This window comes from Eublepharis macularius, chromosome 1 (assembly GCF_028583425.1).
Source record: "Eublepharis macularius isolate TG4126 chromosome 1, MPM_Emac_v1.0, whole genome shotgun sequence".
In the NCBI taxonomy this organism is placed as follows: Eukaryota; Metazoa; Chordata; class Lepidosauria; order Squamata; family Eublepharidae; genus Eublepharis; species Eublepharis macularius.
Genome location: NC_072790.1, coordinates 91,391,417 through 91,416,139, shown reverse-complemented (window position 1 = coordinate 91,416,139; position 24,723 = coordinate 91,391,417). Strand labels below are relative to the sequence as shown.

The 24,723-nt window shown below is 39.2% G+C and overlaps 1 protein-coding gene across 1 annotated transcript in view; it reads left to right on the top strand.

The window, feature by feature from the left end:
* The window catches only part of ASCC3 (activating signal cointegrator 1 complex subunit 3), a 362,388-nt gene that overhangs the window by 251,555 nt on the left and 86,110 nt on the right, over positions 1-24,723 (top strand). The window contains exons 25-34 of the mRNA XM_054986845.1: positions 1,806-2,026; positions 5,519-5,604; positions 6,381-6,547; positions 6,654-6,799; positions 6,937-7,057; positions 8,631-8,773; positions 15,729-15,866; positions 15,972-16,092; positions 17,586-17,718; positions 18,444-18,569. Coding sequence (XP_054842820.1) covers positions 1,806-2,026; positions 5,519-5,604; positions 6,381-6,547; positions 6,654-6,799; positions 6,937-7,057; positions 8,631-8,773; positions 15,729-15,866; positions 15,972-16,092; positions 17,586-17,718; positions 18,444-18,569 — 1,402 coding nt within the window. The remainder of the gene's footprint in view (positions 1-1,805; positions 2,027-5,518; positions 5,605-6,380; positions 6,548-6,653; positions 6,800-6,936; positions 7,058-8,630; positions 8,774-15,728; positions 15,867-15,971; positions 16,093-17,585; positions 17,719-18,443; positions 18,570-24,723) is intronic.

Sequence of the window (24,723 nt, the reverse complement as noted above, 5' to 3'; positions counted from 1 at the left end):
ATTCGGAATACCCCAAAATTGGAAGCTGTAAGCTGCTTCGGATTCAGGTTCCAGAGATTGCTTCGGTATGCTCCGTGAAGATTCAGAGCATACTGAAGCGAGGGGGAGGAACTCCTCACCACCACCCACCACGCTCCCTGGGGCAATCTCTCCACCCCCACCCCCCCTGGGGAGACCCCTCCACCCCCACCCACATACCTGTGGCAGGAAGGTTATCAGCTGGGTGGCAGCGGCGGCAGCAGCACAAGACAGTGCGGCCTGGAGCCAGCCGGCTCCTCTGCCGCCCGAGCCTGCGGGGTGGTGGGGAAGGCCGGAGCCTCCTCCTCCGGCCCTTTCTGCCCCTCAAATGGCTGTGGCACACCAGCCATTTGAGGGGCAAGAAGGGCTTTCTTCGCCTCCTCCGGCCCTTCCTGCCCCTCAAATGGCCGCTGTGGTGCCAGTGTGCCACGGCCATTTGAGGGGCAGGAAGGGCCAGAGGAGGAGGCTCTGGCCTTCCACACCACCCCGCAGGCTCGGGTGACGGCAGCGCGACGGCAGAGGAGCCAGCCTGGAGCCACCACAAGGTAGGTGGGGGGAGGTGGGGGGTTGATGTTTAAAGGCCCCTGCCGCTTTTTGCAAGCAGTGGCAGGGCCCTTTAAACAAGCCCCGAAGTATTTCTGAATGCTTCAGAAAGCTTTGCTTCGGTATTCCGAAGGTAACCGAATCAGGTCAAACTTTATAGAGTTTGTGCTAGGACCTAGATATGGTCCCTCATACCAAGCAGACTGCCTGTGCTCATGGAGGTAGTCCTGTGTTTGGTGTTGGAAAGCCCACAGCTCTAGAGGATTTCATCTTCCACATCTGGAGTAGCTCACAACTTCATAGTTGATATAACAGTGGGACTCTTTCAGTGAACGTTCTTCAAATCATATGTTCTACATGATGCTTTGTACTAGATTTAAATAGAATGATCTATGATTAGGAGAAGTGGGAGTGACTTTGACATTGCCTTTGCCTTTGTTATTGGGGAGATCATTAGTTGATAAGAATAGCTGCACTAACTAACCTCTGCACTGTAAAATGGTGTACCCCTGAAGTTTCCTGGTACCTAAGGATTTCCAGCAATCCCTTCAGAAATGATGGGGGATTTGACAACTGTGCAAACACAAAATCCCTGAATTGAATACATGTCATTCAGCTCTGCAGATTGCATATTTGAATCCTCCCCTCAGCCCTGTTTTCTTTTTCTGGCATGCACACACAAAGCCATTCCAGCCACATTACCACATTCCACCACATCACTTGCACAAGGTTTGGGTCTCAGAAGTTGGGGGGGGGGCTTAGGAGCACCCTCCTTTTTGACAGGCAAGGAAAATGAAGATTTCAGTATAATTATTACTGTATAAGAATGCCCTTGTTTTTCAAGCCTTTGAAAATCCTTGTCCTGGGCCATGGCATTAAGTTAGTTTCTTTATCTTTGTCCTCATAAAGTATGGGACATATTTGCTTTGGTATGGTAGATTTAGATATAATTACAGTAGATTTGAAATGGCAATGTCCTTTTGTAAAAAGGTCTATTTGTGCAAATTTTAGATATCAGAACAGCTCTTAGTACACTTAACTGTGTTGGTTTTTAAAAATGTAGACCTATAAAACCAGCTTTGTTTAGTTCTCATTTGAGCTCAGGCTCTCTTTTACAGTATGAATTCCTGTATAGTATTAATAGTAATATTTTAGTTACAGTTTTCTATTTTCACTTTAAGAACTATCTATCGTACTTATTTACACATTTAAACATATGTTTGTCATTATTTCACTGTTTTTAGAACTACTGGATCTCCAGCCTTTACCCATCACAGCATTGGGACATCCCAAGTATGAAGCTTTATACAAATTCTCTCATTTCAACCCAGTTCAGACCCAGATATTCCATACATTGTACCATACAGATTGTAATGTTCTCCTTGGTGCTCCCACCGGCTCTGGGAAGACAGTTGCAGCAGAGTTAGCCATCTTTAGGGTTTTCAACAACTATCCTATGTCAAAGGTTTGTAAAATTATTACTCTGAGGGATGTTCCCTTTCTCTATTTTTTCCCAGTAGTCTTGATATAGTCAAAAAGAATGGACAGTAATATTTTTACCTCGTAATGTTTTGGACAGTATAATGAACAGTAATGGGGTGTGTGATTCAGTATATCCAAACCAAAAAATACCTTATTGGTATTTTTCAGGTATATTCAGGAATCCCAGTCAAATCTGGGATTCTTGGATGTACAGATATTGGCAATGTATTTCAAGTATTTTCAGGATTAACTGGGTCCATTATTTCCTACGGGGGAATCTTTCCAAGTGTCTAGGACTGTTTTTGAAACAAATGACACCAAAGTTACAGCAGAATGAGAACTACAGTGAACAATACCAATCTATCAAAAGGCACATACTCCTCACCATAATGTTGCTGGCCGGGGTGGATTTTTTTTATATAGGTTTATCAAGCCAAGAAGGGCAGTGACTCTCACAGGTGAATGGAATTGCACATTAGGGAGAGCTGAACTATCTGTACAATCACAATGATTCTCTCTGGTTCTGTTGGGCTTTGTTAGTTCTTTTTGGGATGCTTTGGGTCAGTGGTTGCTCTTGTATGTTTGGTTAAGGCTTTTTTTGTTTCAAAGAAAGCAAGGGTTCCCTTCCTCCCACATAGGACATGATGGAGAGTGGTTGGGGGGACTTTTTTCAAGGGCCCATAGAAATGGACCTCATGACCAATCTTCTTGAAATTTGGGTAGTCTTTAGATGACAGCCTGTACTCGCTCTGCTACAATTTTAGTGTTGTTTTCATGAAAAGCTGCTCTTCCAACCCCCTGGAAAGATTTCCCCCATAGGGAATAATGGAGCTGGTAATTTTTGGAATCCCCAAAAACCCAGATCTAAATACAAAACTGGTATTTTTGGACCCATATATAGAAAATACTGATATCATATTCCCAATACCCAAATCTGAAAAATACCGTATATCCATAGACAGTAATATTTTAAATGGTGTTTTGCCATATTATTTCCAATTAAAACCACTCCTGAATATAAATATTATTCTTTCTGCTAAAAAAACGTGTTGCAGAGAGTTACATCTACATCCATGATGCAAAACCTTTGAACATAATTTAATGATGATCTCAAAAGTAAAGTTTTTATGCAGACATCATGAATAAGTTGACTACAACTGAAAAGGGACAACTATTAGTCCAGTCTGCTTGCCAATAAAATAATTTAGTGAGTGAAATCACTTTGTATCCATAGGCAGGCTGTTGGGGAAGCCAGGCCAATCATTCATTCAAAGAACTGGGCCTCAAACTTGGAAAAATTGGCAGTGTTTAATTTGTTTTTGTTTTTTTAAAATGTCATTCTCACCAACTTTTGGAGATATTCTAAATACTTTGATTGGTATGGTATAACTTGACTTGAGAGGAAGAACTGCTTGACCTACTTGCTCAGCAGCAGGGGTCATTTCATAGAAAAAGAGCTGGAGGAACTCATTAGCATATGCCACACCCCTTGACATCACCAGAAGTGTGTCATTAGCATAACTGATTTGCATATACCACACCCCCTGACATCACCTATCCTGGCTGTTTTGGGCCCAATCCTGGCCATTCAGGGCTAAAATTGGACCCCAAATGGCAAAAAAGGGGCTGAAAATAGCCGAAAGGGGGCACAAAATGGTCAGGATCGGGCCGCTGCTGAGCAGGAGAGTGATCCAGCACCTGTCAGAGGCCCTATCCAGGCTGTTTCGGCCCCAATCCAGGCCAAAACGGGCCCAAAATGGCCAAGAGTCAAGTGGTTGGGGCCACCTGACATGTGACCTCTTTAGGGAACTGCCAGAATTGCGTTCCTGCACGTTCCCCCTCGAATGAGCCCTGTTCAGCAGTATAGCTAGACTGGCTCTCTATTAGTTTTTTCCCCCTCTTCTCATATGCCCAGACTTCTCACTGGAAGAGACAGTAATGGAGCTGCTTTCAACCAGCTCTTTTCTCCAGGTCAGGTCACTGACAAAGTGTTGTGACTCCCCGGACTACCTAATTGCAGTGTTGTGTGTTAGAGGCTGCCAGTTGTGCCAGCAATTGTCTCAAATTCCTCCTTCCAGCAGGGCAGTGAGGAAACAGTGTTACAATTTGCCCTGAACCAGGCTCTGTGCTGGAGGTGAGCTAGATGATCCTTGTGGGATCCTTACAGTCCTATAAAGGTAGCTTTTTCACAGGCCACAAGCAGGGTTGCTAGTGGGACAAAATTCACAGGGTTCTAGTCTCCCTTGATCTGTTTTCATAAGACGTTTTGGTTCACAGTGAACAGCATAAGGGGAGACCCAGAGGGAATCATTGGGTGATTCCGCACACGTTGGATAATGCACTTTCAATGCACTTTATCAATCGTTTGAGGTGCATTTTTTGTTCCGCGCACAAAAAAATTGTGTGCGGAACAAATTCCAAATGATCTATAAAGAGGATTGGAACTGCATTATCCAATGTGTGCAGAATCACTCATTTTCTGGTATCCCTAGGAAGCTCTCAGCATTCAGATGCCAGGAGTATGGCTATAGAAAAATTGTTTAGAGTTTAATGAATAGTAAAGTGCATTTACTGTACTTACAAAAAGAAAAAAAACTACATCACTCTCAAGTATTTATAGACTGTATTTCTGGCACTGTGCAACTTTGAGCATTTTTGCCTGGTGGCTATACAAAACTTTCTTGTTGTTTACATCTTGTTTATAGGAATAGTCTGTATTTATGATATATTTATTCATACTTGTTAACTTATTTAACTTATTAGAGCACTTGCCTCTTTACTATTCATTAAACTCTAAAAGAAAATTCTATTGGATTATTTTCCCTCCAATTTTGGTTCCCACTCTTTGTTCTAGTTTAGCTTTGGAGGTGTCTCTGTTTTTGTATCCAGGAGCATGGCTATGACAGGGGTTGTTTTTGTAATGAAGCTGGCCCCCCTGCCTAGTCACCACCTAGAACAACAACAACAAAAAAAGATATGGTGGGTTAATTGACTGAACATTGGGGTATAAATATTTTAAATACATATAAAACTGCCATGTCCTTAAATGCCCTGATTTTCAATTCATTTCAGTGATGTTCCACATGAGTAATATCCAGTAGATTTCATCTAGTTTTGTTATTGCTATCTTCTAGGTAATAGATAATAAGACAGTGATATAGTGAATATTAGTTTTCCTTTTGTCCAGTAATTTAGGCTTACATCTTTACAGGTCCTTCTTAATGATATGCTTTTTTGCATTGTCAGATGTAATACGTAATTATAAATTGTTGTTTTTTTGACATTTTTGGACTTTAGAAGCACTTTACCTCCATTAGAAACCTGCTACAAGAGACTAAACAAAATATTTAAAAGTATGCTATTACTTTTAGCTTTAAGTTAACTCTGTAAAAGAACCTACAAAAGCTATTATGTGCCAGCCCTATTCTTTTATTTATTTGTTTATTTTTGGCTTTTGTTGGCTTGTGCATTGCAGGCAGTATATATTGCTCCTCTGAAGGCACTGGTGCGGGAGAGGATTGAAGACTGGAAAATTAGAATTGAAGAAAAGCTTGGCAAGAAGTAAGGTTTCTATTATTTCCATAATCTCAGGTAAAAAATAAGAAACTTTTCTTCAAAGCCTTGTAATATTTATCATTCAATTAAAGATTCATTTTAAATGATTTGTGTTTACAAGTACACCTGAAGGATTGCTGGCAGAAAAGAAATTGGTAGTGGTAAGAATTCTCCTGGATTGACAAGTATTGAAGTAACTCTGCATAGGATTGCACTGGATACCTGGGCATTTTGACATTTGTTCTTGTCATGAAAAGTCATGTGCAGATTTAACAGATCGTGAAGCACCTCTGACCACTGTATTGATACAGTTTTATTCTAACACAGCTCCTGGGACTTTGATCTAATTTTAGCTAAGAATCCATTTAAGAAATAGTAATACAGATAGAACTAAATATGTATCAAAACTTGATGATAGTACAGATTTTTGAAGAGCCTCTGTTTAAACTGGATAGCAAATCAGCTGAGCTCTTCTTTAAGAGACAATGGTTGGCAGGATTCTGTCTTAAAGGACATTTTTCTACTGACTGGGAGCTCCAGCTTGTCTTTGACTCAGAAAGGAACTGCTATAGTTGTCATGGTATATTGCTTTGCATTTTCTCTGAAGAACCTGAATAGAAAGTTGACCCATGTCTGGGACCCTTACAATCCACCCTTATGTTCAGACAGGATTGTTTCATTTATCATATTTTTATTATTGTTCTAGATCTATGGTCTATTCCAAAATAAATAGGAATTTGTGTTGTATTGCTTCATAATGACCACTTGACTCCCTTTTATAGGGTTGTGGAGTTGACAGGGGATGTGACTCCTGATATGAGGTCAATTGCCCAAGCTGACCTTATTGTGACTACACCAGAGAAATGGGATGGAGTCAGCAGAAGCTGGCAGAATAGAAGCTATGTTCAAAAAGTTTCCATTCTCATCATAGATGAGATTCATCTGCTAGGTGAGCATCGTTTTTATTGGTATTATTGTTGGAATTGAAGTGTGCTCTGGCATTGCTAGTTGAACTTTAAAAAATATTGATGTTTTATTCTTTCCTTCTTTTCTAGGGGATGAGAGAGGCCCTGTGCTAGAAGTTATTGTGTCTCGTACTAACTTCATCTCATCTCACACAGAAAAGCGTGTCAGAGTTGTAGGTCTGTCCACTGCATTAGCTAATGCCAGAGACCTTGCTGATTGGCTAAATATCAATCAGGCAAGTGGAAGATTTTGAACATCTCTTTGCTTTTCAGAATAGCAATCCGGATCTGGAATTAGTGGGTTTTGGAGGCGTTTTTTTTGCACAAATCAACCTTATATGTGAGCAGCCAATAACCTAAATTTTCTCTGTAGGTGGGACTGTTCAACTTCAGGCCATCAGTGCGTCCAGTTCCATTGGAAGTGCATATTCAAGGCTTCCCTGGCCAGCACTATTGTCCTCGAATGGCTAGTATGAACAAACCAGCATTTCAGGGTATGCTAGCATATCTATAATTTTTTTAAGTCTCAACTAGACAGATTTATATCATGTTATTGTGTGCTTTCTTGGGTTGTTATAAGAAGAATGTCTTTAACAACATGACCTGGCTTCATGCCTCATACATTAGGCTGCTAACATAACATATCAACAGAACCTAAGCATATTTTAGATAGAATAATTGAAATTACTGTTCGTATTTGACATTATGAAAACACTTCCATATTAATATTTTAAGATTTACAAACCTTTAAAGCCTATATTTGGTATTAATTCCAAGAGATTTCCTTCTCTTGGAAGCTTTAAAAAATTGTAAACAGAAGTTGTATGTCAAGCTAGGCTTATAGAAGTCCAATTTCAAGGCAATAACCATAAACTTTAGAATTTTCAGTGTGTCCAGATACGTCTGCGTTTTCAATTTTTTATTCTTCAACTGGCAAAAAGGATAGATTTAAGAACCACCCTCATATTTTATAGAAACATTTTCTGTGTGGGTTCCGTAAGGAATATTTATTATATCAATTAAAAAGAAGTCCCCAAATAAATTTTTTGATGTGAACTGCTGTTGATTGTAAGGCGACAGTTGTGAGGTGACTTTTTTGCTGATCTAATTAGCCTTTTGACAGAAGCAAAGTATTGATTGGGAACTAGAGACCAATCTTGGCAGTTAGATTATTTACACCTCAAAGAAGAGCATTGTAGAAAAACACTAATGAACAATAAATCTGTCCAGAACTGTTTAGCCACACCTGTTCCTGAAGCTACAAAAATTCATTAGCTGTCAGGTTTGTTAGGAAATAGATATATCGATACCCGTATGAGGAAGATGTAGCATTAGCATTAGCAGAAGAAATGAGCTGCAGCTTACAAAAAGCTTATACCTAAATAAATTTTTTAGCCTTTAAGATGCAACAGGACTTAGACAGTATTAACACTGTTGTCTATGCTATATATGCCTCTCATTTGCCAAAGTATACTATGATGGTTTGTACTAAAGTTGTTTTGTGCTTAACACAGTAACATAAATTCACAAAACTTTCAGAAAGCATTGAAATGATTTTAGAATTAGCAAATTCTTTAAAGTTTTAAAAAGTAAATACTAAGATTGTACCTTTAAACAGTAGTCTGATTATGTTAATACTTTAATGCAGTCAGAATGTTAAAGAAATATGATTTACAGATGTGATTTTCATCGCTACTTTGATAGAATATAGTCATGAATGTGTCAACAGCTTGCTTTATAATGTCCATTCTTAGCTCATAAAATTTTGCTGCAAGCTGAAATTTTTCACACTCAGCAAGAAAACATTTTTTAAAAAATAAAACAAAACCCTGCTTGGCTTGACTATTATAAGTACAAAAACCCCTCAACCCATTGTTCTACCCATGTTTTGTTTCCATTGTTTAAAGTTCACTTTTGAAAATTCCCTTATGCCAAAAACAAATGGGATATTAAATTTCTATCATCGACACTTTTCATTTGAGTGAATCCATTGCTGACATAAGGAGGATTCATAGGGAAATTCTGGTTTATAGAATTGCATCATTCTAAATTTTTCTTTTTCTTCAGCTATTAGGAGCCATTCTCCAGCCAAGCCTGTTCTTATCTTTGTATCATCTAGACGGCAAACCAGACTCACTGCTTTGGAGCTGATTGCTTTTCTGGCAACTGAAGATGATCCAAAACAATGGCTGAATATGGATGAAAGAGAGGTAAATTCATGCATTTTGTATTAATGAATTGTGTAAATTTGACGAGTTGTTGACAAATCTAATAGAATTAGAAGATGAGTCTTACCAAAAAAATTCTTACAGGGCTTAGTAGCATCTTTTTAAAAAAAATGTGGCAGAGGGATGGTATAAACCTAACATGATTACTTAATTGTGTTTGGGATTAGAATCATGTGATCTTGTCCAACCCCTGCCAATTCCTCCCTTCTGGAATGTAAATATCCCACAATTGACCACAGGTCTTAACTACTTCTGTACACAGCTTAAAACAAATGATAGCTTCTGTTGATCATGCTTATCTTTATGTTTCTATAAGATCAGAACTTAACCCCAAATGTCTGGTTATCTTCTTGTAGCAGTAGACTAAGCATATTCGCTTGATCTGGAGCCAGTCTTATTTTAACTTACTTAACGAATAAGGAAGATGGTGCTTTTCAGAAAGATATGTTCTCTTGTCATCCACACTTTGTAGGATCTTGATATATATTTGTAAATGCCAGTGTGAATCCTAGGCCCAAATCTACAAAATTAAACATATATTTCTAACTCCCGTACCTCAAGCCCCAACCTCGTGAAACATTCTGAACACATTTTCAAATGGGCACTGCTGCAGTAGTGCTTAAACTAGTGGATGCTTCTTGTATATGCTTGTGTGATGTATAGCAAATATTATAGTTGGATCCCACAACCTGTTAGTGGAAAGTGAGATCACTTGATCCTGTTTCTTCTTTGAGTGGCACTGATGGTAGAGGCAGAAAGAAGCAGTTCTGCCCCCTTTCCCCTCCAACTTCAACCACTTGAGTCTAAACTTTTCCAGGATCACAAATGGCTAGTGGGATAAGGGGAGATAAAGGAGGACTGGGGAATTATTGCATGCACATCACCAGGTTCTTGCGTTCTATTGGCATATTTGGAACTATATAAATCATACTAAATTAGCTCATAGCAGAAAACTGTGCAAAGTGTTTCTGTACAGTGTTTCCATGTCTTTACATTTTAGTAGATAAACAGCTTACTGATTATTGCAAGAAGAATACAGAGGTAACTTAGTGATAGATATAAATAGTTAGGGTCTCTGTGTATTCATTGCATTTGTTCTCCTTCTCCTTCAATGACCTTTTATTGACTGAATGCTGTCCAAGGCATTGTTCTTTTTCTTTATTTAAATTTTGTCAAGTTTGCAGATAATTATTGAAGAAATGCTATTATTGCATAAAGATTCAGTTAAAGGAGCCATTCATTATTGTTAACTATTTCATGTTTACTGTTTGGTATTAAATCTTTTCATATATAGTTTATAATTACTGTACAGTGATAAATACTAGTTCAGTAGTCCAAACCCATTTCCTTATATTAGAAAAAAGGATGAACCTGCTCAGCCAAATCAGCCAGTGTGCTTTAGTGGTCAGGGTAGGACTAGGAAGACCCAAGTTCAAATCTCCCCTCAGCCATGAAGCCTACTGGCTGATCCTAGAGCAATCATTCTTTCTCAGACTGATGTACCTCACAGGATTGTGAAGATAAAATGAAGCAAGGGAGAATCATGTACAGTATCCTCAACTCCTTAGTAGAAGGGTAAAGTAAAATTATTATAGATGGTGATATATGCCATATTATCTCACAGTATGACTTGCTGTCTTAGCAGTTGTATACATTGCTGTGTCTCCATTTTGAGCAATCGAATTTCGCTTGACAGTTCACATCTTGTTTTCGTGTCTGAAAGATCTGGGGAGAGTTGCCAGCATCTTTCTTGTTGATTCATTGTTGAAAACTTGAAACAAAGGTGTCACGATCTCAATAGTCCAGGTCCCAGTAATCTAGCAGGAAGTATAATTTGCTTTTATTTTTTTTAAAAGGCTCTTTCCAACATCTCCATTTCTGCTGCAGTCCCCTCTGCTCCCCCAGATTCACTCTGGAGAATCAGAATAACATTTGAAAAATATGTGGATTGTGGCATTGGACTCTGCAGTGTGAAGGGGAAATGACAGAAATTACTCCCCCTCCTGTGTGCAGGTAGAAAAGTTTGGATTCCAGTCCGTGAGGTTTAGCTCCCCATGATTGACCACACAATACAAATGTCAAAAGTGTTAGTTATGGTCTTAGAGTATATATAAGAAATGAAGGGTTCAGCCTGATGCACCCAAATTAGTATACTATACATTCAGAAAGGCCCTGGAAATGTTAAATGTAAAGCATAACAAGTAAATTCTGTATCATACCAAATTAATTGAATTTGCTTGGATTTCCTCCTTGACATAATCCGACATTTTAAAAATGAGAGATTTTCATCCTTCTCACAAGCCTCCTCTACACAGATACAAGTACCATCCCAGTAACTTTCTAGCAGAGTATTTAGCATTTTAAATATCTGCAGCTTGTAATATAATGAATTCAATAAAAACTACTGGTGTGTCTTAAAACTGTGATATTTAGTAACACTTATAAAGGCCTCACCCAATTCCTGCTTAGATAATTGGGAAGACATGTGATAGAAGTGGATGAAGCCATTTATGACTTCTGAACAGGAAACAACACATGAAGCTTAGAATGTGTAAAATTAATGTGTATCCATGTGCAGAGAGTTTTCTTTCTGTATAGATCAAAAATAGGAATTTTAAAAATGCATCTGAATGTCAACTCTGCTTAATATGCAAAGGTTCTAAAGTAGAGCCTTCCATTTTTAACACTTAAGTGAGGAATCTCTTCTTTTTAATCTTATTTTTCTGAAGTAGAGTGATATAATGCCACAACATGAAGTTTTTTTAATGTTATAACTCAGCTGATGGCAACACTTTCCTCTGGCATAGAAGACTCTTCCACCAGCTGAGCAACCTCTTCTGTCAGCAGAAGTCTCTCTCATACCAGAGGGAAATGCCTATTAGCAGAACAGATCTGCAAGATCCAACCAAATGGGTCCATATGCTCAAGATCTATTTTAAAGCAGATAATTAATAACAAACGTGTGAGGTATGTTAGACTGAGAGAAAAAGCAACTGGTTCAAGGTCACCCAGTGAGCTGCTTGCATAAGCAGGAATTTGAATCCAATTCTTCCACTAAGTTCAGCACTTACTTTTAAAAGCTTTAGATGAGGCCGTTATGTGGGGGCTGAATTGGGAGAAGGGTTCTTTGTCAGGATTTGCAATACAGCTTCCTTCTGTAATGTTTTTTGTGGCAAAAAATGCCATTTCCACCTTAACACAGCAGCACTTTAACTTCACGACATCTGTACCAGATGTGAGCTATGTAATTATATTTTGCTTTAAGACTTCATAACTTTCGTGATTCTTTTGTTCAGCACATCTTTCTTCACTGGGCATTTCAGACAATCGATGAGCACTACGCAGTGGCATATGGTCTGAGTCTGATGTGCTTTGAAAAGGGTACAGAGTACTAATAATGAGGATTCTGCGAAAATGGGAAAACCAGTGCAGCAGATATGCTTTGAGAAAGTATGAGGTTTTAGCATCTTGAAACAATATATCACACTCAAAGGGACAGAATTGGGCTGCACAATCTGTTAGCTCATTCTTGTCCAATCTGGTCTCCTCCTTTCTTTTGGAGCCAGGGTTGTCATCAACTTGCTGAATTATACTCTGACTGGAATGAATTTCAGACACAGGGTAATGTATCTTCTTAAATGGAATTCTATCTTTCTACAAAAGCTTTTTAGGTGCAATAAATTTTTAATACAACAAAACAAGTGTATTAATGTTAAATTGTTAAAAATTTTGCGTATGTGCCAGAATGGTAGGAAATGGCTACTTACTTGTTTTCATCATATTTCTGTCCCATGCAACTGTGTTCATTTTTAAATTATTTATTTTTTAAAATAAATCTCCTAGGTTCACCTTTCAAATATATTAAAAGATATTTTAAAAGCTAATTAAACTATATCTGAAAATAAATGTTTGCTTCTACCATGTAGGAAAAATCAACAGGTTACAGATGTTTATTTAGGGCCAGACCTTTTGTTCTTGTTATTAATCATCAGTCCACACCAGCAGATTTATACAACTTAGCCTGCTGTTTGAGAAACTGGTTTTCTTACAGTTGCACTTTTGAATTTTGAAATGTACAATCTGTTTTCATAGTAACACTTTTTCATGCTTTTAAGATCTGTTAAATGGGTATGCTGATACACGTGCATTGCCTTGATAGGCTTTCTTTAGGCATTGTTTTCTTGAATGAACCTTGAAGATCATTAATTTGTTCTTCAAAGCCACCCTGAGCCTGCTGATGCGGGGAGGGCGGAATACAAATCGAATAAAATTAATTAATGTGGGTAATTCACAGACATCTTTCACTAATATCTTCCTCTTGATTTCAGTACAATTACTCTGTTATAGCTGGTCCAAAAATCTCCCTTTTTTGCTTCTTTCTGTTTTTATCTTGTTTTATTGACTGTAATATTAATTCAAAAATTGGATTAAGGGTATATATATATACCCTTATATATATAAAAAGGAGCCCTGGAATGTGCTTGTGGGTTAAATAATTTTTGTTTTATTGCACTGATTTATGTGAAAGTAAGGGGGGTCTTTTAGAAACATATATATATATATATATATATATAAAGGAGCCCTGGAATGTGCTTGTGGGTTAAATAATTTTTGTTTTATTGCACTGATTTATGTGAAAGTAAGGGGGGTCTTTTAGAAACAGTTAAGATTCCCTGCTGCTAGAATGACAGGATAGCAGTGCATATGCCAGCTCTCCTGCTAAGGGTCCTTTAGTTTTACTGTGTTAAATTACACAGCTTTGCAGGTATGACTAACATCTCCACAGGACACCATTGTAGTACAGGCAGTGGACAGATGGGTGGGGGGATGACAGCACTATCACAGTAAACATTAAGAACATCCTTTCTAAATAAATGCCCAGCAGTGCCTTGTATGTGTGTGGGGGAGGGGGGATGTTCTATGTGTGAAATTTGATCACAAAGAGAATAATCAGCACTAGAAAGCTGCCTGTGAAAACTAAAGATTCTGACTGTCTTTAAACTTAGTAAACACCTAATTTAATCCTAGTTTTGTAAACAAAAGCTTTTTATTGTTTTTATTTATGTACTTCATTTATATCCCACCTTTCTCACTGATATTTTAAGATCAGCACATTTCACTGGTAAAGGATTGAATAAATACCACTATTGCTGCACTCCACGGACTGTGCAGTGTAAAATAATAAAAGGGAAGAAAATGTTAATATAGCAGTAATGTGCATTGTTGGCTCTTTATAATCACAGTTAATGTAAGACAATATTATAACAGCTAAAATAATGCAATAACACAATACATTGTTTAGTTTTTCTTCCTCTGAAGCAGTACATACTTTATTTGTTAACAACAAACTCAGTTGCCTCAGCTTTTGTTGATGATTTCTTCCCAGCTTAAAATGATTTTCAAACCATCTTTATTTTCAGAGTTCATTATTAAACCATCCCATTATCTGTTAACACACAGACTTTGTTTCTCATCTGATTTTAGAAACAGTGTATGTGTAGTCAGAATTTTAAAATATTTATGATGTGTTTTTTAAAAAAATTCTTGTGTGGCTGTTTTTCACATTTCAAAGTTCTCCATAAATAGAAATGTGAAAATAAAATGATAAATCCACTATATGAAGGAAGGGGTGTATCATCACATCTTTTAAAATTTGTATTAAGGAAGTACACTTTCTATTATTCCTCCATCTTCCTTTTTTATCTGCTTTTCTTTCACAGTTGTACATTTCTGTAACTATACAGTTTCCTTATGCTTCCAATCTACATTTGGGTGTGTGCACAGCACCCCCACCACTCCCACATCCGTAATTTACGATACCTGTCACAAACATTTGGGTAGCAGCATTTATCTTTGTTCTGAGAGAGGATGAAATCTAGAAACTTCCCTTAGATCATATAAACTAAACCTCACCAGAACCTCTGCAGGACTTTAGCGAACTGGATTGTGCTTATATTGATGGTTATTACCATGTGATCTCTATGGCATATAATGATGTTGAATTGAGAAACCAATCTAAATTTGAATATTATTATCAAATGACATGTCTTATGTCATATGTTAAGCAATGTATTTTTCTTTCATTTGCAAGTTGAAGAGTAATATTGCTACAATCTAGATATCTATCTGTTGGCAGGATGCAAGACATAATTTGTCAGACTTTGGGGACATTTTTTAAAAGTGTCCTTCTTATATAGATGTGAAAGGTGTAGGTGTACCACTAAGGTGGTACTTTCCTCTAAAGCAAGGAGTCTTGTGCCAGTGGAAGAGCCTGTTGTGTCAGCAAAAGATTCCTTGAATTGACAGAAAGCACCATTGTCAATGGACTGGCTCCATAACATCCAATCCAACATATTTGTTACTAATTTTTGAATATATCTGTCAAAAAAGGCCATGATCTAAACATACACACTCTTCATTTCTCTTTTCCTTAAAAGCAGCTCCTTGTGCTATATCGGACAATATTTCTCAAGGTTTCCCAAGTTTCAGAAGCAGCTTCATATACAGAACCATGGAGCAGGGGGGTTGTTTTCAGAGTGAGCATATGGGAGCATATGGAGCTAGGTGCATCTTTAGGTCAGATCCATAGAAGGCCAAACTAACTACTTGACTTCTTTTGCTTTTAAAAACTTGAAGTGAAATATTAAACATAAGCCTTGTCTATGAGATTTTTAAAATATAAACCACTGTAAAGATGCAGTTGTCTTTTCAGTTTGAATAACGTAGTGCATCATAAAAGTGATTATATTTTTATGGAATTTCATGCTTTTCCTAATGCTATTTAGTCTCCTTACTTGTTCTATTCTTTTCCTCTGTGCATAATAAATAGAGCCTAGTAGTATATTGTGAATGATTTTTTTAAAATCACATGCTTACATTACTGGAAATGTTCTCAAAGATTTTTAACACATTTTCTTGCACTCTTTTTGTGTTATAGATGAATGACATCATAGCAACCATAAGGGAGTCTAATCTCAAACTAACACTGGCCTTTGGAATAGGCATCCACCATGCAGGGCTGCATGAGCGAGACAGAAAAACTGTTGAGGAGTTGTTTGTGAATTGCAAGATTCAAGTATGATTGTTCTGTTCATAATAACAGACTGAAGTTTTATTTCCTTTTAAAAGTTTTGCTTATGTCATACCTATGTCTACCATCTTTTTGTTTTGTTTTCTTTAGGTGCTTATTGCAACTAGTACATTAGCTTGGGGTGTCAATTTTCCAGCACATTTAGTAATTGTAAAAGGAACAGAATATTACGATGGAAAAACAAGGAGATATGTAGATTATCCAATTACAGGTACTGGCACAAATCATAGATCTCTGGGTTAGAGGATTACATATTACACCTGTGAAATTCAAAGGGCTTTTTAAAATTATTCCTAAATATGAAAAGAAACAAAGTTGAGTTTCTTACTTTTTTGTTGTTTAGTTATCTTCACTAGTAACTACGTTATAGTAGGAATATGGTGTGTGTTTTTCCCCATGATGGCCTGGATCTTTTATTATGTCAGTGGTGTTTTCTTTTGGCACAAAGTGTCTTCCACCAGTGCTAGAAGCTAAAGTCTCTCACATCAGAGGAAGACTCCTTGCCCCCCCCCACCCCAAAAGCACCACTGTTTCCACATTGGATCTGTAAGATCGAGCTCATTATGTTTGAAACTGCTTTGAGTATTTCTTTTTTAGTATAAATAGAAAATTCCTAAATAAAAAAATAAACACACTTGATAGTGATGGGGGAATGGGGAATAAGTCATCTGTGTAGCTTATACATGGATACCACGTTGTGAAGAAACTCAGACTTAGATGTCCATGGTGCTAGTACTAGAACTAGTTATATGGACTGTACAATATGATTAGATTGTACTGGGCTAGATGGCTTAGTACAAAGTAGTTTCATATGCTGTATGTGAATCCTATTCCACCACTCGCTACCAGCTGTGTGGAACACAAGGGAGCAATATGGATAAAAGCAACTTGTTGAAGCAGCTTGGGACATTTAGGACCACTGAAGTAGGGGTGTGCACAGGAAAACAAAATGATTGATTTGGGTTCAGAAATACAAACTGGAAAAAAAATTGATAATCCCCAAATACCAAATTTATTCTTCAGTTTGGTTTGGTAATACAGAGCAAATTAGGTAAAATTTGGCCATTGTTTCCTATGGGAAATTCAATTCAGAAATTTATGGTGGCCTGGGGGGGGGCGTCATTTTTTGACTGAATTTGTGCAAGGGACCTACTCCTAACTATCTGGGGGCTCTAACTTACCCCCCCCATTTCATGAAGATTGGACTCTGGGGGCCATTTCATACCCCCCCAAAGAAGGTGCCCACAGCCATCTCCAATCTCCATTATTCTGTAGGGGGAAAATGGGGGCTATCCAGGAGGCAGGGAGTGGCATTTTGCAAGCAAAATCCACTGAATTTGCAGAGGATCTACTCCTAACTATCCTCTAACTACCCCCAACTTTCATGAAGACTGGACTCTGGGGGGACATTTTATACCCCCCCCCAAGAAGGTGCCCACAGCCACCTCCAATCTATATTATTTGCTATGGGGAAAACTATCTGGGGGCTATCTAGATACTGAATCCAAATTGCACACCCCTACACTGAAGCAATACCATTCCTTGTCCAATTTTGCTGAACTTTATTCACTCAGGATTTGGGGATGGTGTAGGATTTTAACCAGTATCTCTGTGGTCAATGAGAAGAATATTACATATATATGTATATCTGATTAACAGATGAATAACAGTAGTAATGATACACAACATTGTAATCAATTGTAGATGTTCTTCAGATGATGGGACGTGCTGGAAGACCTCAGTTTGATGACCAAGGCAAAGCAGTGATTCTTGTTCATGATATAAAGAAAGATTTCTACAAAAAATTCCTTTATGAACCTTTCCCAGTTGAATCAAGGTAAAGGGGGGGGGAACTATTTTGATACTTATGTATTCCTTGGAACTGCCAAAAACTGAACTTTTCACTGCCTTCATGAAGTCCAAATTCCATTCTACTTTTTTGGCCCCAGAGGAACTTCTGGATTTTGAACTTATATTTATATATTATATTACTATATAAATTGTTCTATGAAGACCCTAAATATATAAAAGTTGTAGGGCTAAGGTTTGTTTATTGTAAGAGATGTCCTTCTTTGCCCAAGGAGTTCTTAGACTGTGTGACTAATAGGAGGAAGGGCAGAAGAGCACCAATAGCAACGAAAACCGATATTATTCCTAAGCAACCTTCTCTTTTAATTTAGCCTAGTGGCTCCTTACCTTTCTTCTGGGGCTTTAGCTGCACTTGAACTTTGGGCTACTCCTACATCCCTGTTAGTTCTATAACTAAGAAAATAGTGGCAGTGGCTAATGTTGCCAAAGGAGATGGAACTGTTTATATCTGCAAGTACAATGACTTATAACAAGTGGTAAAGGAGCAGTGTCCCTCCCAAATGGTATTTTCCCCTTTTTAGAAGCTTCATTACTCTGTGTGATCAATTTTAATATTTGTGGCAAAATGTTAAGAGAATAATTATCTGTTAAATCAAATTAAAACTTTGTGTACCTAATAGGATCACAGAGTTAATGCAATATATTATATGTTAACTGGTGCAGTTTTCAGCATCTTTTTTTTCTTGTTTTTAGTTTGCTGGAAGTTCTATCTGATCATTTAAATGCTGAAATTGCAGCTGGAACTGTATCTTCAAAACAAGATGCAATGGATTACATCACGTGGACCTATTTCTTCCGTCGCCTTATCATGAATCCTAGGTGAGTTGTTTGAAAATCACTCTAGTTGACAGAGACGTGATTCTTAAAAACTTTAATTTAAATCCTTGCTCGACTATGCACATGCTAGCCAAAAACCACACACCCTGTCTCTCACTTCCCCCAATGCCGATCTCTAAAATAGGACTAACAAGACCACAAAGGACTGGTAATGTTGTAACTCACTTTATATAATACAAAAATGATAATAGATTCACAAAATATTTTCACAGTTTGTGAAAAATTTTACCCTCAGCTTTTTTCTTTGTTAAACAAGAGGAAAAGCAGGGCAAAGGGACATAATTGTTTTCTCCTTTTTATCCATCACCCTTCTAGTCATGTTTGCTTAATCCAACTGAGGATTCACACATTTGTTATAGCATTTGCTGAATCAGAACTCATGGGCGTAGACTGAATGTGTGTCCAAGTGTGTAGGATGTTTAATGCTTTTAATAGAATCTGTGGTCCAGTTACAATAATTGCTATAGCTTTGGTGAATAGGAGTGTCCATTTGGATGTGTATCTGATATGTAGGGGTGTGCACCCAAAAAATATTCGGGTGAAAAATATTCAGAAAAAGCTTCGGAAAAAGCCCCAAAATCCGAAGCGGCATGCCGCTTCAGATTTGGGTTTCTAAGTCGCTTCAGTATGCTCCAGAAAGATTTGGAGCATACTGAAGTGATGGGGGAGAGGGAGGCACACCCCCACCTTTAAACCCCACATCCCACCCCAATTACCTGGTCAGGCAGAAGGTTGGAGTGTCCCAACGCCACGCTGGCCAACTGGCCGGCAGGGAAGGCCTTCTCTGTTGCCGTGCAGCCACAGTCGGCGCAGCAGGCCGGCAGAGAAGGCTTTCCCTGCTGCCGTAAGCACGCAGCCACAGCGAGCATGGCTGGCCAGCAGAGAGGGCCGCTGCCGCCGCCGCCACCACCACCACCACCACGGGAGGCCAGTGGGCCGGTGGGCTGCCTCTTCTAGCATGGTGCCAGCGTTAAATGGGGGGAGGGAGAAGTGTGGGTGGTGGTAGTGGCGTAAGGGTGGGAAATGGGTAAGTTTAAAGGGCCCTGCCGCTTGCAAAAGGGCCCGTTAAACTTAATCTCCGGAGGCCCTGAAGCTTCCCAAAGCATTACGAATGCTTCGGAAACCTTTGCTTTGGGATTTTCTAATCGGGGCCAGCATGCTGGCCCCAATTCAGAAAATCCCGAAGCTTTCTGAATCGGGCCCAGTTCGGGTATTTTACCAAAATCGGATTCCCAAAGCGCACACCCCTATTGATATGTATCCATTTGTCCATCTGGTTTAAAGGACTAGTAAGAACGGTGAGTTTGTTTCAGAGAATGCACATGCAAGCAGGTATTCAAGTCCCATTCTTCCTCCTGTTGTCAATACTGAAAAGAATTAAGATTAACATGATTCACAGCCCTTAATACATATATGACTCTTCTTGCCAGCAACCAGAATTCCATCAGTACATGAAGTTCTTTCATTTATTCATAGTCCTTATGAAAATTCCTGCTTCTGTGTGTGGATCAAATCTGTTGATATAATATCCAGCTAAAAGCCCTTGAGTTCTCCTGAAGCCCTATTATTGTTTTAATGATGTAGGATATAGTCACAGTATCCTTAATATTTATGGAAATATGACCATTTTCTTTCCTTTTCCTGGTAATCTGTAATATAATGTAAGTTATGGTGGGTTTTCATCATACACTGCAATTCGCCACCCCCATCTCATATCATTGGTTAGTGGGAAGGAAGACATATACACAGTGATAACATCAAGCTATCATTATTTTTACTTTACATTACCAAGAATTTGGAAAGTTCTGTCAGGGCTTGTCGCTGCCGCCACTGGGCGGGACGCCGGCTGGGCCGGCCCTGACATCAGAGAGGCGCCAGGGATGCTGCAGGACCCTGCTCTGTGGAAGGAGGGGTGGTATACATCACCCAGACTCCCTCTCAGTCCACTCGCTGGCCTGCTCAACCTGGCCTGCTCAACCTGGCCTGCTCACCCCCTGCATCCTCCATCCTCTCCTCCTCCCAGAACTCTTCTCCAAGCCTCCACTCTGACTCTGCGCTGCTCCGCTCTCGCTCCACACTATCACTCCTTACTCACACCCACCACCTCAGAGCTCTTCCTAGCCACCCTTTATAGGGTTTCCTTTCTCCGCCCCACCCTCCTTCCAGGCTTGTTCCCTCTCCTGACTTGGCCCAGCTGTGCCTTCCCTCAGGTGTTTCCCTCCTATCACTAATCCCTTCTAGGCTTCCTTGCCTTGCTAGCAGGGTGGGGTTGAATGTGAGCCATCCCCAGCTGAGGTCTCCTTGGCCTTGCTCATGAGGAGCTGCCCCAGTAGGCCTTTGAGCTGCTGAGCTTGCCTGGCCTTGCTCGCAAGGAGCTGCCCCAGTATGCTTCTGTGCTGCTGAGCTTCCCTGGCCTTGCTCGCGAGGAATTGCCCTGGCCAGCTTCTGGGCTGCCTGCTCATTGATGCTGGGCGGGGCTACCCATCTCCTCCCCCAGAATGCCTGTGGCAGCTCCACCTGGAGGGGCCTGGCTCCTAGGAACTCCTGAGCCAGGCTACTGTCCTCTAGATGGGGTGTGGCTCTGGGCTGTAGTGGCTGCTTCTCCTCTTTGGCTGGTAAGGGCTCTGTTTGGGCTGCTGCTGGGTCCCTATTCCCCCTGCCTTGGCCCTTTTCCTCTGGCCTGCTTAGCCCCCTCTCCTCCCCCTGGAGGGTGGGACTAGCTCTCCCTGCTCCCTCCAGCCTTCTGAGGCTTTGGCCTTTCACCCCTTCCCCCTGGAGTAGGCAGGTTCTGGACCTGGTTGCTGGCTGGGGTGGCAGGGCCGCTGCCTCCCAGTTGCCTCCCACTGTTCCGTCCTGGCAAGTCTGGGGGCTGGGACTCAGACCCTGGACAAGTTCTTCGTTCTACACTAGTAAGTTAATTATGTAGTAATTGGTAATCCATCTCAACTGTGACATAAGTCTAAGTTAACTTGGTTTACCCGTTAACCAAACTTTTTATATGATAGTCTGGGCCATATAACAGATTGGGCTGTACTGTTTCAATATGGATGATTTTAGAGTTGGTTAAATGTATATGATATTTATTGTACTTGCATTTTATCTCTGGTTGTTACACACTCTGAGTATTACTTAGAAGAAAATACATAAAATACATATGGTGTTCAAAGAGCTGCTTGGGCTAGCTACTATTAAATTAAATTCCCTTGATTTTTTACAGAATTTAAAGACAACTAAGTTCTCCAGATTGGTGTTCCTATATTTAGTGTTTAATTTTTTAAAAATTCCACAAACTTTTAGTTCTGCTTTAGTACTGTTTACTACTTTTCAATCTGTAAATGAACTAGTACCAAATACTGATTTTTTTGTCTTGATCTGTTAGTAAATTTAAAGTTATGATTCAAACCTAGGTAGATTATTTATTCTTTTACATTGTTTATTTACCTTATTTACCAGGAACAATACAATGTTAATTATCTTAGAGGAAACAATGTGCATTCAAATTTACACCGACTACTTACTTGACTACTTACTTGACTAAAGATTATAATCTGATCTTTAATTTTCTGTTGTAATTGAAAAGGACATTTTGGTGAATAGAAAAAGTAGCTAAGCCTTCTTTAAATAATGTAGATGAAGGAGTCTCTGCTAAAAGATTGGTAAGAAAATACCAAAAAAGGATGGAAATATTAGTGCTGTATTTGTAAATGAAAAAATATGATTATTTTGCTAACTTCTATAAAAACTTTAGTTTGTCTTGTAGTTTCCTAAACAGTCATGTGACAGAAATTTTCACCCTTTCACTGTAAACCTCCTCAATTTTAATCATCACTCTAACATGCAACACATTTGTCAGAATCCATTTTGCTGTTCATGGGAAACTGGGCATTAACAAGGTGGCAGAGACTGCACATTCTTTGGGGGCAATGCATACATGCTGCAAACATGGTGCAGATCAGGCTCTGTTTTTCAGACTGCAGTCTTGGCATACACTTAGAGCAGGTCAGAGCTGCAAGTGTTTTCAGGGTAAAGATTCTCTCAGTACTGATATATTGTTCATTTCCCTTCTCCTGCCACACATGTCTGAGGACTAGTTTCACCATGATGCCTCTTGCAACATCGTCATTCTGAAGGCAAGAGCAGACATTACACATCCTAACTTTCTAGGCCCACCTGTCACAGTCCTAGTGTACTTAATACATACATTGTCCCTTTGCTATGTTAATACACCAGCAGGTGCCAAGCCAGGATAACAATTGCTACTATATTGACACTATACATGAATGCTTTGACGATGTTGTCCATGTCATGGCATGTATGAAACATTTATATAGAAAAGTGTTTTACATGTGGCCCATGTTTACAGCTGTTTCACCCTTGATGTGTGAGGGAGTGTGGCTAAAAGAAACAAAGCAAAGCGCCTGAGCTGAGTCATGGTCTCGCTCCCCTCCACTCCCATCCTGCTTTTAAAGTTGATGAATTCCGTATAGAACATCTGTATTCCAGCCATAAGTAGTGGTGTGAGCCACTAAATGCAGTGGTATGTATGTAGTCATCCATTTCTCTCATCCGTTGCAGTAGAATTTTCATCCATGGTAATGTGCCTAGAATCTCAACTTTCTATAGAATACATCCTCAGTTAGTATTTTACCTTTATGTAGCAGGGAAAATACATCCAAATCTTCCAGGTACTGTCTGAAACTGTCATGAATCTGTGCAGTTGCAGCAAAATAGTCACAGCAACTTTACCTTTTCTCAAATCACATTGCATAAACAACACAAAAGCGTTATACCAGATCTCATTGTCCAACTATTTAAAAAATCACTTTTCATGGGAAATTGGGCACTAGCAGGGTGATGAGCTTAGCACACATAACTGGCTGGCATACTGTGCATTTTTCACAGCAAAACTGATGTGTTGCTGCAACTGTACTGAATCATAACAGTTTCATCCAGTATTTGGAAGATTAACTTCCCTGCTGCTTTCTTGGCTTGGTAGAGAGGGAAAAGCAAAAGTTGAAGCTTTGTGCTCTTTATGCCCTCTGTGATTGCAAGATTCTAAAACCTTATTGACAAATACATTCCTGAATCTGGAAAGGTTTCTTCCTCCTCCCATCTTTTTTTGGATGTGGAATCATTTTTATTTGTCCTGTTTATTTCCTCTAGCAATACAGCTTTCCCTCAATCTGGTTGTATGCCCTTTTAATCTCTCCTCAGACCTCCAGATAACTATAATGAAGCTCTTACAGTTTCATCTTTAAAAAAGAATGTACTGACTAACAGTTTCACAAGTTTTACAGAGCAATCTACTGAGAGTGAAATGCAGCTCATTCCCAAAATCCATGCTAGGAGTGTGCAATTCAAGTTCGGAACTTGGTAAAAAAATACTGAATTTTACTTTATTCAGTAAAATTCAGTATTATCGAACTTAAAAAGGATAACTTAATAAGATTCGATAATACCAAAATCAAGTTTCCCGAATTTATTCATTGAAATTTGATAAACTTTGGAAATTGTGGCTGGACTGCTCCTTTGCCAAGGAACAGCAAAGAAACACTGTTTCCCTTTTTAACCCGATGGGACGAGGAAGAATGAAGCAGAGGTAGAAGGAAGAGGGGGAAAGGTCAATCCTTGCAGCAACTCTCCTCTGGCCAATGGGATTATCTGGTAGGAGAGTGCCTTTTTTAAACTGTTCCAAGGAGTTAAATTAGGACGCTTGCCTCAGAGCAGCCTTCATTTTGCTCTGGTTTGGAGATTGAGACCCACTGCTGCTAGCTATTGGCTCTCTCTCTGAGGTCTGCGTGCTTTGGAGCGTTACTGGATCCTACTGCAATGAGTAGATTCCTGGCTACTGCTGCGTGTTCTGAGACCTGTGGCACCTGGAGAATTTCTGTTGCTGTCTGGTTTCAGAGTTCAGGTTTTTTCTCTCTGGGTTGGCCTGGTTTCTGGGAAGAATAGGATTGGGAGGGAAAGGGGTTTTTTTAGTTTGCATTTTAAAAACTGCTTTTTGCTGTGTGTGTGGGGGGGTACTTTGGGCTTTTGTTGGGGAGCCTTTGGTTTCTGGATTTTAAACTTGGTTTATTTAGTGTTCATCTTGCTATTTGCTCCTCTACAAGAGTCTGTTTTATCCTGCTGTGAG